We start from the raw sequence: 14311 nt of genomic DNA, 5'->3' as shown, positions 1-14311 counted from the left end.
AATTTAGTAATGCAATATGCAACTCATATCAAACCATTGGTTTTCATCTCAAATATGAAGAACAGAGATATTCTACAGATTTGACACAAACATTTAAAATGATAAGGTACAATCGGATTTTTACGAGCTGAGCCCGTTTTGATCAGGTTAAAGCTTTATATGAACATAAGAGTGATAAAGCAGCACTATATTGTACAGAGCGTGTTTTGTGCTGATGGTCAAAATGGGAAATTAAAAAAAAAGTGAAGGGAGATCTTTGGCGGGCAGGAGAGGCTGCTTCACTTCCCAAACAGCTCCATCATCCTCCTGTTATTTTGCGCCTGTTGGGCTAGCTGCTCCGCCTTAGACATCTCCATCATCTCCCGCAGCAGGTGGAAGGTCAGATCCAGAGATATCGGCGGCTCTTCGGACCTCCTCCCTCGCTCCATGGAGTCGTCCCCGCGGTCAGCCAAGTCTCCTATGAGCGCCCGGATGTTGCCAACTTTGCCCTGTAAGAGACGCCGCGTCAGCTGGAGTTGCAGTGCTCTGTTGAAGATGGAGGAGGGTCCCCCGGGATACATTGACGAAGACGATGGGAAATAGTTCGAGTCCCCGTTGCCAAGCCGGATGAAGTACTCCTCTCCGAGCCGCTCCAAGATGGGACCAGACTGCTGCTGGGAGTTCTGGTTCTGTGGAGCGGGGATGCGCGGGGCACTGCCAGGGCTCTCAATAGCCCGACATTCGTAGCGCGGTAAGAAGGCAACTAGCAGAATCACGGTGGTTCCGAGTAAATTGAGCTTCATGTCAGGATTTCAACTGGAATCTAAAGCACACACAAAATACACACATTACAGGCGCGTAAAAGATACCCATTTGTGCATTGCGCTGCGCTTCAAATAATTTACGCACGCGGCAAAAACGCCCCTCCACAAGAAAAAACACAAGAAAACTGTCAGAATCAAGTCAATGGAAGTCTAAATGCCATATAACAAACTTCCAATGTTACTCAATGTGTTTCTAATCTAAAATAATGTGCAAATTCAGCGCGAGGTGTGCGTAATGCTCGTGCGTAAAGAAACCGGATTCCAGACGATTCAGTGAAAGAACTTGGAATAAATTGTACTGTTAGAGTGGCGGTGCAACTGCAAGACGTTTTAGAGATAGACTGTTTCAAACTGGATTTAAAAAATGAGCAACACCCCCCCGAAAAAATGAAAACACAACAAATAGATCTGAAACGGAAACACAGAGCAACACTTCTGTTCATACCTTAATTGTTTTAGAGGAGGTCCAAATCAGCCGTTTGTATTACCAGGTGTTGGTTGAAAGTCTTCCTCCTGACTGCTTTAAGAAACAAGTATAGCTTTAGTTCCTTAAAGAGAAGATGTTGAATGGACTTATATATAGCCAAGCTCACTATAAGTGTCGCGCTCCGAAGTGAGATTGAGTCTGCGCGTTCCTGCCCGGGTGTAATGTGAATGGACGCCTCTGACAAAGTGCTTTAGTTTAGATGAGATGAGTCATATGTGAGCGTGCGCGCGCGTGCTCGTCAGTCTACCTCTGCTTTCAGCGATGGCCCATAGGTGCCACACCTGGCATTTTCACTTAAATGGCTTAGTAAAAGTGATTGCTCAGGTTTATGTGGTTTTAAAAAGAGAAACGACCAAATTGACTGGAAAAACTGCCCTTAATAAAAAAAATAAAAAAATGTCTTTAAAGGTTTTTCGAAATATTGTGTTCATAGTGACATATGTTTATGATGATGACGAGGAGTTAGAAACAGAAGCAGTAAAATGTCCACACATTCGAAGATCAAATGCCATTTATAAAACTAACTTGTAAAAGTTTCACAAACTGCTCATCGATATTGCTTGACCATGGTAAACTAACTTTGCAGAAAGTTATTGGTCCCTTGATGCATGGGTAGATGGCCAGGCATACTACTCATCTACTTCAAGATGGCCATTGTCTCCCAGTGATTCATTGCTGCTGCACATATTTACGTCACAGCCTCTGGCACCAAGCGCCACATTACAGGGGACAAACTGAGCCTTCCTTACTGAGACAAATCCTATGATCAAAGACATGATACAACTATGAGTCCCATCCCTGTCGGTCCAAAAATACATCTTTTTTAATTCCACCCATACAGAAACATACATTTTGCTACACCTCTGAAACGTGACAGCACAATAAGAATATAACTACATGCCTTACATTCACAAATGCAAAGGGCAAATGGGGAGGATACTGGAGGTGAGGTCTAAATGCCAATCCCACACCTCTTATTCAGTCTTATAAACACACATGCGCAGTGTTGCTTACCTGTGGCCCACACATTCCTCTGCACTGTGTGGAAGAGTCCCCAATGACTATTTAACGTGTGGTGTTTGATGCAGAAGCAGATCAGCCAATACAGTTAGCAGCTTATTGTCAGGGAAGCAAAATCTACCACAGCAGCTCTTCAATAACGGCAACAAAACCAATGCATCGGCAAAACTGAACTAGTCCGCCCGGGACAATTAAAACTATCTGCACAAATCCTTCAAAGTCAAATGAATAATTTATTTGAATGATATTTGATGTTTTGTGTTATCTCAAGTCTCAGTAGCAACAATATCAATGCCATACTTTCCCGTGTCAATGTTAAACCTTCTCCTATGAAAAAACACAATTTTACGTACGTGCCGATTCTAAAGTTGTTACATTCAGACGCGCTGCCAGCTGATAATTGAGTGGCAAACTTATTTGGAGAGGTCAAAATGATTTGCACATGTCGATGAATCCCAAATTAGAGAGGCTGGCGGAGAGAAAATCTAAACATAAATTGCAAAAAATGTCTACCATACGGCACCTTGTATACTGGTGCAATTCTCATGAGACATTTCAATGGATCGGGGCACAAATTAGGGGCAGTGTGAAGTTGTTTGTCCTGGGGCGCCTTCCACTTTGTTGCTCTTCATGCTTAGTGCAGCTCTGGGGGGAAGTTGTCAGGTCCCATCACAGAAACACATGTACTCTGACACAAATAGCGAACACTCCCCGATTTGAAAGTGACTGCTTGTGGTCATCTCATGTCACCTCATTTTCAAATCACTGTCCCTCACTGGGAGAGAAATGCTGTGACGCCGCACCGGAAAGGACCCGATTAGGCAAAGGTATTAGAGGTGAAGCATACAATTAGTTTGAAACACTGATTATGTGGCCGGAGGGAGGGGGATGTTGACACCTGTAGCTCATTCAGCATATTCATAATAAAAATATTTGCCTCAGGGCATTGCTGAGGAGATGTTTGGGGAAGCACTCGGTCATACATGAGTTTTTCATCGCATCAAAGGTTTTTTAAAAAGTTAGCTATCCGTTTTTCAGTGCATGTTGTTCCACTAGGTGTCACACTGGATTCCTCCTGTGCTGAAAGGAAGTAAACTCGTCATTAGCTCCACCTTCTTGTTACCCTACTCCTTGTTCCCCTTTGTTAATTGCCTATTATGTTGCCCTCATTTGGCTGCCCTAACCTGGTAACTGCTGATTAAACGAATGATTGACCTGATCTTACAGTTTGTCCTCGGTTAGGACAATAAGAACATTAACAACGTGAAGCCAGTGTGCACTTTTATCCAGTGCCGACCAGTGGAGCCACATGAACTGCTGAAGTCTCTTGAATGTGAAACAAGGCTTTTGATAAGCTACTACACCCTCAGTTTTTCCTCACAGTCACAGTACTGCATCAGCGGAACTTGAGCTGATTCACATCAGTTTTAATTGATAGCGATGAGTAATAACCATCACAAAAATCAGATCCTAAAACATCCGGGGCACATTTTAAAATGGCCTGAACATAGAAGTCAATCACTCATTGACAACAACGGATCAGACTTTCCTCATAGCAGCCTGCTAGAATCAAGAACACACAATCCTTTGTCTATAGCCAAAATCATCATGCCCATGTGCTGCATGACTTTGATCAAACTTGTGTTTATAATAATCAAGGTCATAGTGGTTGATTTAATGACGGTGTTCGGATATGGCTGAAAGCTCTGCTCACAGACCTGTATTGCCCTCTCCACTGCAGCACAGGTGTCCTTCCCCTTTATAGTGCCGTGATATAACCTCTTATAAAAACAACTCGGATTGAGAAGTGCCCTTTCAAAACATTTACAGAAGTGGCCTTTATTGGCAGACATCAAGCAACACGTGCAATTGACCAGCAACAAATATAAACTTGACAAGACAACAGACTGACACATTGGTACTGGTCTTTGCAAATGCTGCTTTTAATATATAGAGTTGTTGAGTGTGTGCAACCTTATTCATTTGTCCAGGCTTGGGACAGGCACGTGTGAAGTACAGATAATGAATTTCTAATTACACTGAGTCAGATCAGGTAAACTAGAAAAGATCTGGACAGAATATAACAATGTCTCCTGAGTATTTCTTTTGAAAGTGGATTGGAAGCAGGATTTCTTCCAACTCTTCATAATTGAAATGATCAGCTATTTTTGCTTCGAGAAATTTCATATTTTATCATTTCAAAGTGGTGAGGCACATAGTGCTGTAGCTATAGCCGCCTTCCAAGCTTTTATTACATGTAAAGTAAAATGTGCGTAACGCACGCCTGAAGCCCAGAGGCACTTCAGCACTGAGGGTGTTAACTTGAAGTCTGCCTTAATGCTTGGATCTGTCAATTTCTTTAAACTTATTTCACTGATGCGCGGCACAGATGAATATGTTGTACAAGCTGTTCATAATAATGTGGTAAAATTGTGGTTTTGTGAACAAATCTAGGTCAAAGCGATTGGGCCAAAATTGTAGCCTATTTTTCATGTTCTGTTCAATGCCACGTCGTCTGCTCATAACAGACTCATGAGGTCTAGCTTAATCTAAACGGCTTGATTGTGCCCAGAGCATATCCAGACGTATTTAACTAATTTAGAGGCTATCATTCCCAATCATTTACACTCAGATTGTGAGGATAGACTGAGGTCACCTCCAACTCAGTGCGACTTGACTGACAGCCTTCCTCACAATGACGGATATTGAACGGGTCAACGGCATAAGAGAAATCTCAATATCTCCAGTGATCTTAAAAATAGCACATTTCCCTCAAGAATTAAATAAATCTTTTCATGTCTCTCAGAATCTGTCACTTTTGAGAGGGACAAACCCAGTGAAATGGCGTTTATATAACCCTCCATTCAGCACTGACTTGAAGGGAAACAGTTTTTTTTTTTGCACTCTGTTGTTTTGATGGGCAGATAGAGTTCGCTTTGGAAGATGTACAATCCATTTACCGTCATGTGAAAGGCTAATGAGGGAAAACTGTCAGTGCAGCAGAAGCAGGAGACTGTCCTGTTTTTGTGTCTTCACTCAAGAATGTTTGGCTCTCCCTTTAAGAGCAGTCAGAAAAAGGCGTCTCGTTACAAATTAACATATCATTTACAAAAAGACTAACAGAATGTCCATTAATGCAGTGAGGAGAAACATATTACTTAGCCTCCAAAGATTGTGTGTGCAAACAGAGGGTTTCCTGTCCCATCTTAAGGTCATAGACTTTACAGAAGAGCGCACTGGACATCGGCCCGATAGCGATTAGAATAATGCATTGTTCAGCAGCACATTAAATAGTATACAAGCCAGTGAAGACGCAGTCAGATGCAAGGATATGCTGCTTGTTTACCAAGAGTTTTCATCCCTTATATTGCAACAACTCCCACAATTTGGCTGCTACTTAGGATATGTTTTCTGTCCAATTAAAACATTTAGTTCACAGTTTGTACCCCAGAGTAAACCCAGTGACTCATCCAGTGTTTTCCCAGTTACGACCCGAGGATCTGAGGGTGACAGCGCGGTGTCTTTGAGAGGCTCCTCTCTCCTTGTTTGGGGAAAATGTATTATGCTTATTATTTCTGTGCTCGGCCAAAAATAGCACTACGGGCCAAGTTTTGAACAATAACACTAAAGTTAGAAAACCCCAGAGGACCATCTTTAAGAAACACCAAGGACTTGTTAAGAGCATCGTGGGAGTTGTATCAATTATTCTCTTAAAGGTCTTGTCGCCGTGGAGGACTTCTCTGTATTATAATTAAGGCGATAGTTAAAAGCCTGAGCAATGGGGAAAACACTTAATGACTATTCCCTAACAGTATATATACATATATATGCACATCATTTTCACTCTTAACAGAAAGCTGAACATTTCTGTCTGAGTAGCAAAATCAACTGACTTGCCACTCACTTTGTGTCTGTTGCCATTCTGTTGCTATGCTGTAACATCACTCGCATCCCTATAAAACATTTCTCACAGCTTTGGCTCAATTGTTAAACCTTAACATGAAAATGTAAAAATCCTGGAACACTCTTCTTCTTTCAGATTTGTGGTCATGATTTGTGCCACAGTGGCGTCTTCTCTCAACATTGTGACGTCCACTGCTTATTCTTATTAGAGTCGTTTTTTTCATTCACTTAACATATAATACTTTTAAGAATGATTTACTTTCCTGTGTTTTTCTGAAATCAAGGCTTTGTAGAATGTTTCTGCATCTGAACTGAAAAGAGTAAGGTCCATTAGCCGTGCTGCTAAAAGGCTGCACATCAGATAAGGGCAGGACAGTGCACTTCCTGGCACCTCGTGTGACAGCCGCATCCATGTCGGCCCAACAAACACTGTCACTGCGTCACTCACAGTGATCTTTTTACTGGGCCCCTTTCTCCCCAGTGGACATTCCTCTGGATTATCTGTGCGGGCGCTTCGGCCTGATGCGCAGCGGCCACTGACACAGCTGTCCAGATTAATGCATGTATCTCTCGGGATTGATTCATTACATTCGTTTATTTCACTGGGCTGGCTGATTGACGCCGAGCTGTGTGAGCTTTTACCTCAGAGCCACTCAGTTCAATTAATAACATAAAAAACTATATTTGACAGGGCTGACAGCTATAGTGGGATGAAAAAGTGAGTACACCATTTGGAATTTCTCATATTTCTGCCTAAATTTCCCATAAAATGTGGTCTGATCTTTATTAAAAATCAAAAGAATTAAAATTAAGAATTAAGAAACACCACCCAAACATTTACATTTCATCACATTTTTATTGGCCATAACATGTAAACATTCATAGGACAGCATGGAATAAGTAAGTACACCCCCTGGCTAAGGATCCTCCAAGAGCTAATTAGACACATTTATGCAGACATGTAAAGTCAGGTGTGAGTCAACCTGAAGTCCAATCACTGAGGTGTGGCTCAAAGCTGCCCTACCCTCTGAAAAACACACACTGGTTAAGAATTGTCCCCTGTTGAGAACCATTGTCTGATGTGCACCATGCCTCGCTCAAAAGTGCTGAGTTGTATAAAGCTGGAAAAGGTTACAAACCATCTCTAAAAGTCTTAAATTCATAAATCCACAGAAAATTGTCTCCAAATGGAGACAGTTTGGCACCGTTGCTTCACTTCCAAGGAGTGGCCGCCCTGTAAAGATGATTCTAAGGGCACCGCGCAGAATGCTCAATGAGGTAAAAAAAAGAACCCTAGAGTGTCAGCTAAAGACTTACATAAATCACTGGCACATGCCCACATCTCTGTTCACACATCTACAATATATAAAACACTGAACACGAATGGGGTTTATGGGAGAATGCCACGGAGGAAGCCACTGCTGTCTAAAAAAAACCATTGCTGCACATTTGAAGTTTGTGAAAGAGCACTTGGATGCTCCACAACACTACTGGCAAAATATTCTGTGGACTGAGAAAACCAAACTTGGAATAATTTGGGCGGAACACACAACGTCATGTGTGGAGGAAAAATGGAACAGCACACCAACATCAAAACCCTCTCCTCACTGTGAAGTCTGGTGCAGGGAACATCACGGTGTGGGGCTGCTTTGCTGCCTCAGGGCCTGGACAACTTGAAATCATCAACGGAAAAATGAATTCACAAGTTTATGGAAGTTTATTTGCAGACAAGCTTGAGGCCATCTGTCCAACAGCTGAAGCTCAAAAGAGGATGGGTGCAGCAACAAGAAAATGCCCCAAAGCAAAAAAAAGCAAATCCACTTCAGACTGGTTCCAGAAGAATAAAATACGCGTTCTGGAATGGCCCAATACTGACCTAAACCCAATTGAGATGCTGTGGCATGACATCAAGAAAGGTTTTCACACCAGACATCAGGAATCTCACTGAACTACAATAGTTTAGAGTAGAGTAATGGTCCAAGATTCATCCTGATCGTTGTGCACATCTAATCTGCAACTTCAGGAAATGTCCGGATGAAGTTATTGCTGCCAAAGGAGGGTCAACCAGCTACTATTTATTGACCTTTTTTTATCCTTTTTCAGGGGAGTCCTGGCCCCAGAGGGGAATCTATTGTACATGTTTTTAGTGGTAGGGGAAACCGGAGTACCCAGAAGAAACCTACGCAGACACAGGGAGAACATACAAACTCCACACAGAAATATTGAATCTAACGGTGAACTCACTTATTCCACGCTGTCCTGAGAATATTTACATGTTATGGCCAATAAAAATATGATAAAATGTAAATGTTTAGGTGGTATTAGCTTAAGCACTATTTACTCATTCTTGTGATTTTAATAAAGATCGGACGACATTTTATGAGCAATTTAGGCAGAAACCTAAGAAATTCCATTCTATGTACACTCTTTTTCCTCCCACTGTATAGTCTAGTAAAATCATAGATGTTGAATTTGTGTCATAGGAACAAGGCGCATGTGAAGTTCAAAAACAGACACTAGTGAGGTATCTGTATATAAACTGGGTAACCTGACATAACATATTTGGTTTATTATATAGGGGTAAATATTAAATTAAATACTACTATGAATGTCTTTAAATGTCAGCCAATGTTATTTATTACAAGGAGGCACTACAAGTATTTAAAAAAGTACGGTCCTTAAAGGATTATAAAGTCAATCATGATTAATTGTGATATGTGCAAGAAATACTTCAGCAGTGATTCACTAAAAAGTAGGTGTCCATTGGCACATGATCAAGTGAAAAAAAAAAACAGAGTGAGTAATTCTCAGTCCATCTCCTTTACGACAGAAAGACTGAAAACAGCCAAAGGAAATTTATATCCTTTCCTTAATTCGCCAAAGTCTATTTTCTTTCATTTCTGAGCACAAACTGAAACAAATGAGCCAAGTTAACCACCTCGCTCTAGCAAACGTCAGGAAGGTCTATATGAAGATGGAGGCAAGACTTTCCAATGCACAACATCGCATATAAACCATAAGACAATTTTAGTTCATTCCCTGACTGACATTTCGCTGTAAGGCGTCTTCTTTAAAGCTCCAAAATTTGTTTCACGCGGAAAAGGGCCAAAAAAACGTTTAGTTGCTCACTCAAGAGCAGCTGGCAGCCTCTTGCTACTGCCAGCAGATTGACCTTGTGAAAGACCTGTTTGCTTCTTTTTTCTGACCTGACTGACTCATTCACCTTTGGCCATCTCGATCCTTGGCCTGCAAGGCCAAGCGAGATAGTGCTCTCGCTTCACAGCTAGAAGGTCCGGGTTCGATTCCCACCTGCACGGGACCTTTCTGTGTGGAGTTTGCATGTTCTCCCCGTGTCTGCGTAGGTTTCCTCCGGGCACTCCGGTTTCTCCTACCACTAAAAACATGCACAATAGGCCAGGATGAATGATGTGTGTGTGAGTGAATGTATGGTGGTGGTCAGAGGGTCCGTTGGCGCAGACGTGTGTGGTCGCGAAAGCGCTTCTGACAGTCTCCCCCAGGGGAAACTGAAGCTACAAACGTAGCTTTCCACCACCGAGTATGGAGTGAATGTACAATTGTCTCATGTAAAGCGCTTTGTGACCATGTCAGTGAAAGGCGCTATATAAATAAAGATCTTCTTCTTCTTCTTCTTCTGCACCATTTTAGCTTTGGGTAGCATTGAGGTTACTATCTTTCAGTGCTTCCTGTCTTATGCCGCTGATGCTTTTTTGTGCTCAGTCTTTTGTTTTGAAAACAGGTTTTCGTCTTTGTACGGTCTTCCTCAGCCTCGAAATCCCCTTTGTGCTGAGTGCCTGAAATGGTACCCTCTGCCTAATCTTCAACCAGAGAGCCCTTAATCTTTCATGTGTATTTGTAGTGGCCTCCGTGGGAGAACCTGAGTGAACTGAATCCACAATGTTGACCCAATTTGGATTTTAAAGGCCTTGTAGCAATTTCCCCTTTAAAAAAATGTATTATTTAAATTGTTAGTTGTGGTCTAAACATATTCCTTACTTTCCTGAGGCATTTCCAGACATTACACACATTTTTTATCTCCACAAAATACTTGCAAACACAATATAACTTAGGTACAGCCTCTCCAGTGTTGGTCGACATACTTGATTTACTTGAGTACATATTACTGATGAAAGATTGCTCCTATAAAAGTTGCTCAGTCAAATTATTACTGAAGAGGAAGTACTGAAGTAGTTGCTGTTGAAAATATGTAGTCAAAGTAGAAAGTACAAATCCATTTAAATATGGGAAAATAACTTTGCAGCTTCTAAAACCGCAAAATGATGTCTGTGTTCCCATCTCTACGGCAACACGACGGGGACAAACATTCTTCCTTGTTGTGAGTCAACAGCATTGACAGTACATCTGCCCAGCGCCACCTACTGTTCCGGAGTGTGTATTCAGCTTTTAAAATGAACAAAACTCATATTTATCTCTCAAATGGAGAAAACATAAGTTCAAGTAAAGTACAAGAAAGTTCATTAATATCTAAAAAAGAAAAAAAAACTTTCAAGACTTTCAAACTAATTCACTCCAGCACAGACACAGAATAAGAAAAAAACTGAAAAGTGACAAAATCCCATTACAAAATTGGACAATAAGAAGTTCAAATGAAAGGTATTACTGAATTTCTTCCACTGATCATTTTAATTTAACTAATCTGGAGGTCCCTACAACTATAAAATGCTCTGATAAATGGAAAAATCTATATGAAGCTTGTTGAGCAGAAATCTAAACTTCGGGTTGTATCACAGAATTAATAAAAACCTCCCTGCCCCCGTTTAAATTCTGGCTTTAGCTTTGACAACGCAGTGCACAATGTATGTACAGTAGTTTACTGCAGATCTTCTCAATCATATATGCTCTTTCTTGTTCAAATCCAGTCTTCCAATTACATGAGGACATTGTGCAAGACACAGAAAGAAAATTGGTTAAATGTATGGAGTCCACACCCTTTCAGACCGCTGACAATAAAAGGCTTAAAAGCATTGACTGGAGTAATTGTCAACATGAACCCAGTGCTTTCTCCAACAATATGATTAAAGATTCGACCCGTCACAAAGACTAATGGCACCTGCGTCATTAGTCCATCTTGATTACTGAACCGCTGAGGCTGATCTTTTAATAGCTGTTCAATTCAGTGCAATTAAACATGACATTAACACTGTACACTGGTACCGGCAAGAAAACACAAAGTTTTATAGCAGAGAAGGGGCTGGGCTTTTTATCTTTCCAAGACATTTACATTAGCATTAGGGAAAATTAAAGCTAAGTGCTCCCTGACGTTGCCGGGTTGATTGCTTTGACATGACAGTAAAAATTAGTTAAATTGATTCCCTCACTGTTAGGTTTAAGAGCCTGTCTTTTAATTCATAGCTAGTTGCGGATTGAAGATGCTAAGAAATTACACTCCCCACAGCTGCCGAAGAGTCTGGTCTCTGTCCATTCATTGTCGTGTCCAGTTCACTGAAGCGTGCAGCAGGTGGGCTTCCCCTGAGCTCCATGACACAGCAGACCGTGAATCACATTAGCCACATTCATGTAAACATTAATTAGACGAGGGATTTGGAAAAATCGACGCAACAGCAATCTCTTGGTCCACAATGAACTGGGACCATTACTGCTCAGGATTATCTGTTCCCAGCCGCACGGATTTCGACGAACACTTTGAAGGTGTGTACACCATACTAGGGGGTGGCCAGGGGTAACACAGGCCACCCCTGGAATGTGCCTGCTGCTCCGGGTGCCACCCCACTCACAGTGTTCTTTCATTCAAATACATGTGAGTTTACCAGAATGCTGAAATTTCTCAATTCAGATTTCACTCTATTTAAAACCTCAAAGACTTGGGTTGGTACCTGTGCCACAATAAGTGTCACTTCTGCCTCTGTGTACACATACTTAAAGCAGTAACTCATGCCCCTAGAGGCCATAAGCGCTACTGCAGGTGTCGTAGCATGTACGTCTTTTTACTCATTAATTGTCCGTGAGAGTAAATACTACACTGACAGAAAAGACAAAGGGTGAGAGGGATATGGTACATCCAACTACACTCATTTTCACTCAAACTTGGCTGTAAATATTGTTTAAGTGGCGCTAGCTCCCAGTTAGCTTTGCCCGTTAGCCTGTTAGCTTTTTCTTTGTGATTCCATTAGTGTGTATTGGTGACTCTGACCCGGTGAAGGAAAGCACCTTAATTAAAAACCCTTGTACAACCACTTTCAGTGTAGCCCCAGTGGATGCTGTATCTAACATGAGATCTCAAACCTCATGCATATGAAGGCATGGGCAGGGACTTTGCTTGATTGAGCTGTGATGTAACAATGGCCCTGGGTTGAATGTCTAGCTGGACTTGGCAATGACTTTCAATGAGGGAAGGAAGTCTAACCACACAGAGGTTGATCGTGGCCCGGGGCCTTTCACACACACACACACACACACACACACACACACACACACACACACACACACACACACACACACACACACACACACACACACACACACACACACACACACACACACACACACACACACACACACACAGTAAAGCTGCTTTAATTCTCTTTAATGGCACGTAAAGAATAAAAGATGAAGCCAGCATCCGCTCTTGTGCTCCAATCATCATCGACACTGAATCATCGCGTTTTATTTGGGAGTATATGTCACTCTGTATTACTCGTCATTGACACCGTGTATGCAGCCATGGAGCAAATGACACTTATTGCACAGCGTGAGTGACAATTACGTCTAATTCCCGCTTCAGATAAACGTCTAAATAACCTCGAAATAAACCTGAAAATTGGCACAGCACCGGTGATGTTTGCTGTCACTTGCAGGTGCTTGAAGGAAATGCACGTGTGCGAGTGTGAGAGGTATTCCCATAAGCAACCCAGGATAATGGAAACTAAAGAGGCATTCAGAAACCTCAAACAGTTTGTTTTTTCAAGAAGGAATCACTGACTTTTTCCGGTTTAACAGAGCACTTCATTTCCCATTGAAGTCAGGATGATAACAGAGCAGCATGAGCTCCGTGTGTCAAACCCCATCCTTCTGCACCCGGAGCCTGAGCAGGTGTGGCCAAATAAATGGTGTCAAGGACCTCAGAGGGAGAAGCATCATGCCTGCCTTGAGTCAGATCTGTCACAGTCTGTGGCTGGGTTTACAGAATAAAAGCGTCCCTCTTTGAAGGGGGAAATCTGCTTTGCATGCTGAGATCCACAAAGGTGCAGTGATTTCAGATCTTTGCACTTCTCTTCGACGCAGGTTTGAGCTCTTCACACCATTTGACTTGTTTTGTGCCTAGGCATTTATGGATCTCTGAGAGGAGCCTCCATACATTACAGCTTTATGTACTGAAGGTCACAACAGTTCTTCGGAAAGCGAATGGCAGAGTGGCTGCTTGAGTTTAGCATCAATATTTGAGGCATTTAAGGGACCAGAACCTTTAGAAACCCATTAGGAGCTACTGTTTCTTTGACATGCTATGTCTTTTTCATGTTTTTAAGTATGTGAAATACAGTAGAGGCTCATGTCTGTTGAAAATGATGGTTACTTCATGAACTCAAGGCCAAAAAGCTAAAGCTTAAGTTTGATATAAGCATGTTGTCACAAGATTTTAAAGCCTTTGAGAATGACTATTCGAAATGTATTGTGCAAAATTGATTAACTTGCTCAAACTCAAGGGAATGGATGAAGCAGTTTTCATTTACATTTCAAAGCCAATGCTCGAGGGTCCTGTACACATATATGATCCATACTATTTTTAGCTCAGGACAGTCCCCCGACATCCCAGTGAGGTACACCGTCTATCATGCAGTGCAGTTGGGAGGAGTGTAACATGTAATTAGAGATCATTACATCATTTTGGACCAAAGATTTGATAAAGAATGAGCAACATCGAACAGATCCGACAAGTTTGGGAGACAAAGATAAATTTGTCACGTTGTGGAGGTGAATAAATGCTCATGAGCATCTTTGGCTGGACATGAATGCGGTCATGGCAGATATTTAGCATGCCAGCAACACAGTGACACTGTGTGAGCGATAAGTGACAGGGCCCCGAACACGAGACGATCAAGAT

The 14311-nt window shown here is 41.9% G+C and overlaps 1 protein-coding gene across 1 annotated transcript; it reads right to left on the bottom strand.

Annotated features, from left to right (window-relative positions):
* On the bottom strand, positions 1–1459 carry crhb (corticotropin releasing hormone b). The gene is made up of 2 exons (XM_079576546.1): positions 1249–1459; positions 1–802 (listed from the first exon to the last, which is right to left on the bottom strand). The coding sequence occupies exon 2, from the start codon at positions 780–782 to the stop codon at positions 279–281; it is 504 nt and encodes a 167-aa protein (XP_079432672.1). The 5' UTR covers positions 783–802; positions 1249–1459; the 3' UTR covers positions 1–278.
* Between the last annotated feature and the right edge of the window lie 12852 nt (positions 1460–14311).

This window comes from Gobius niger (assembly GCF_951799975.1).
Source record: "Gobius niger genome assembly, chromosome: 18".
Classification (NCBI taxonomy): Eukaryota; Metazoa; Chordata; class Actinopteri; order Gobiiformes; family Gobiidae; genus Gobius; species Gobius niger.
Note: the sequence above shows the minus strand (reverse complement) of the source record. Positions and strands in the feature narration are given on the sequence as shown.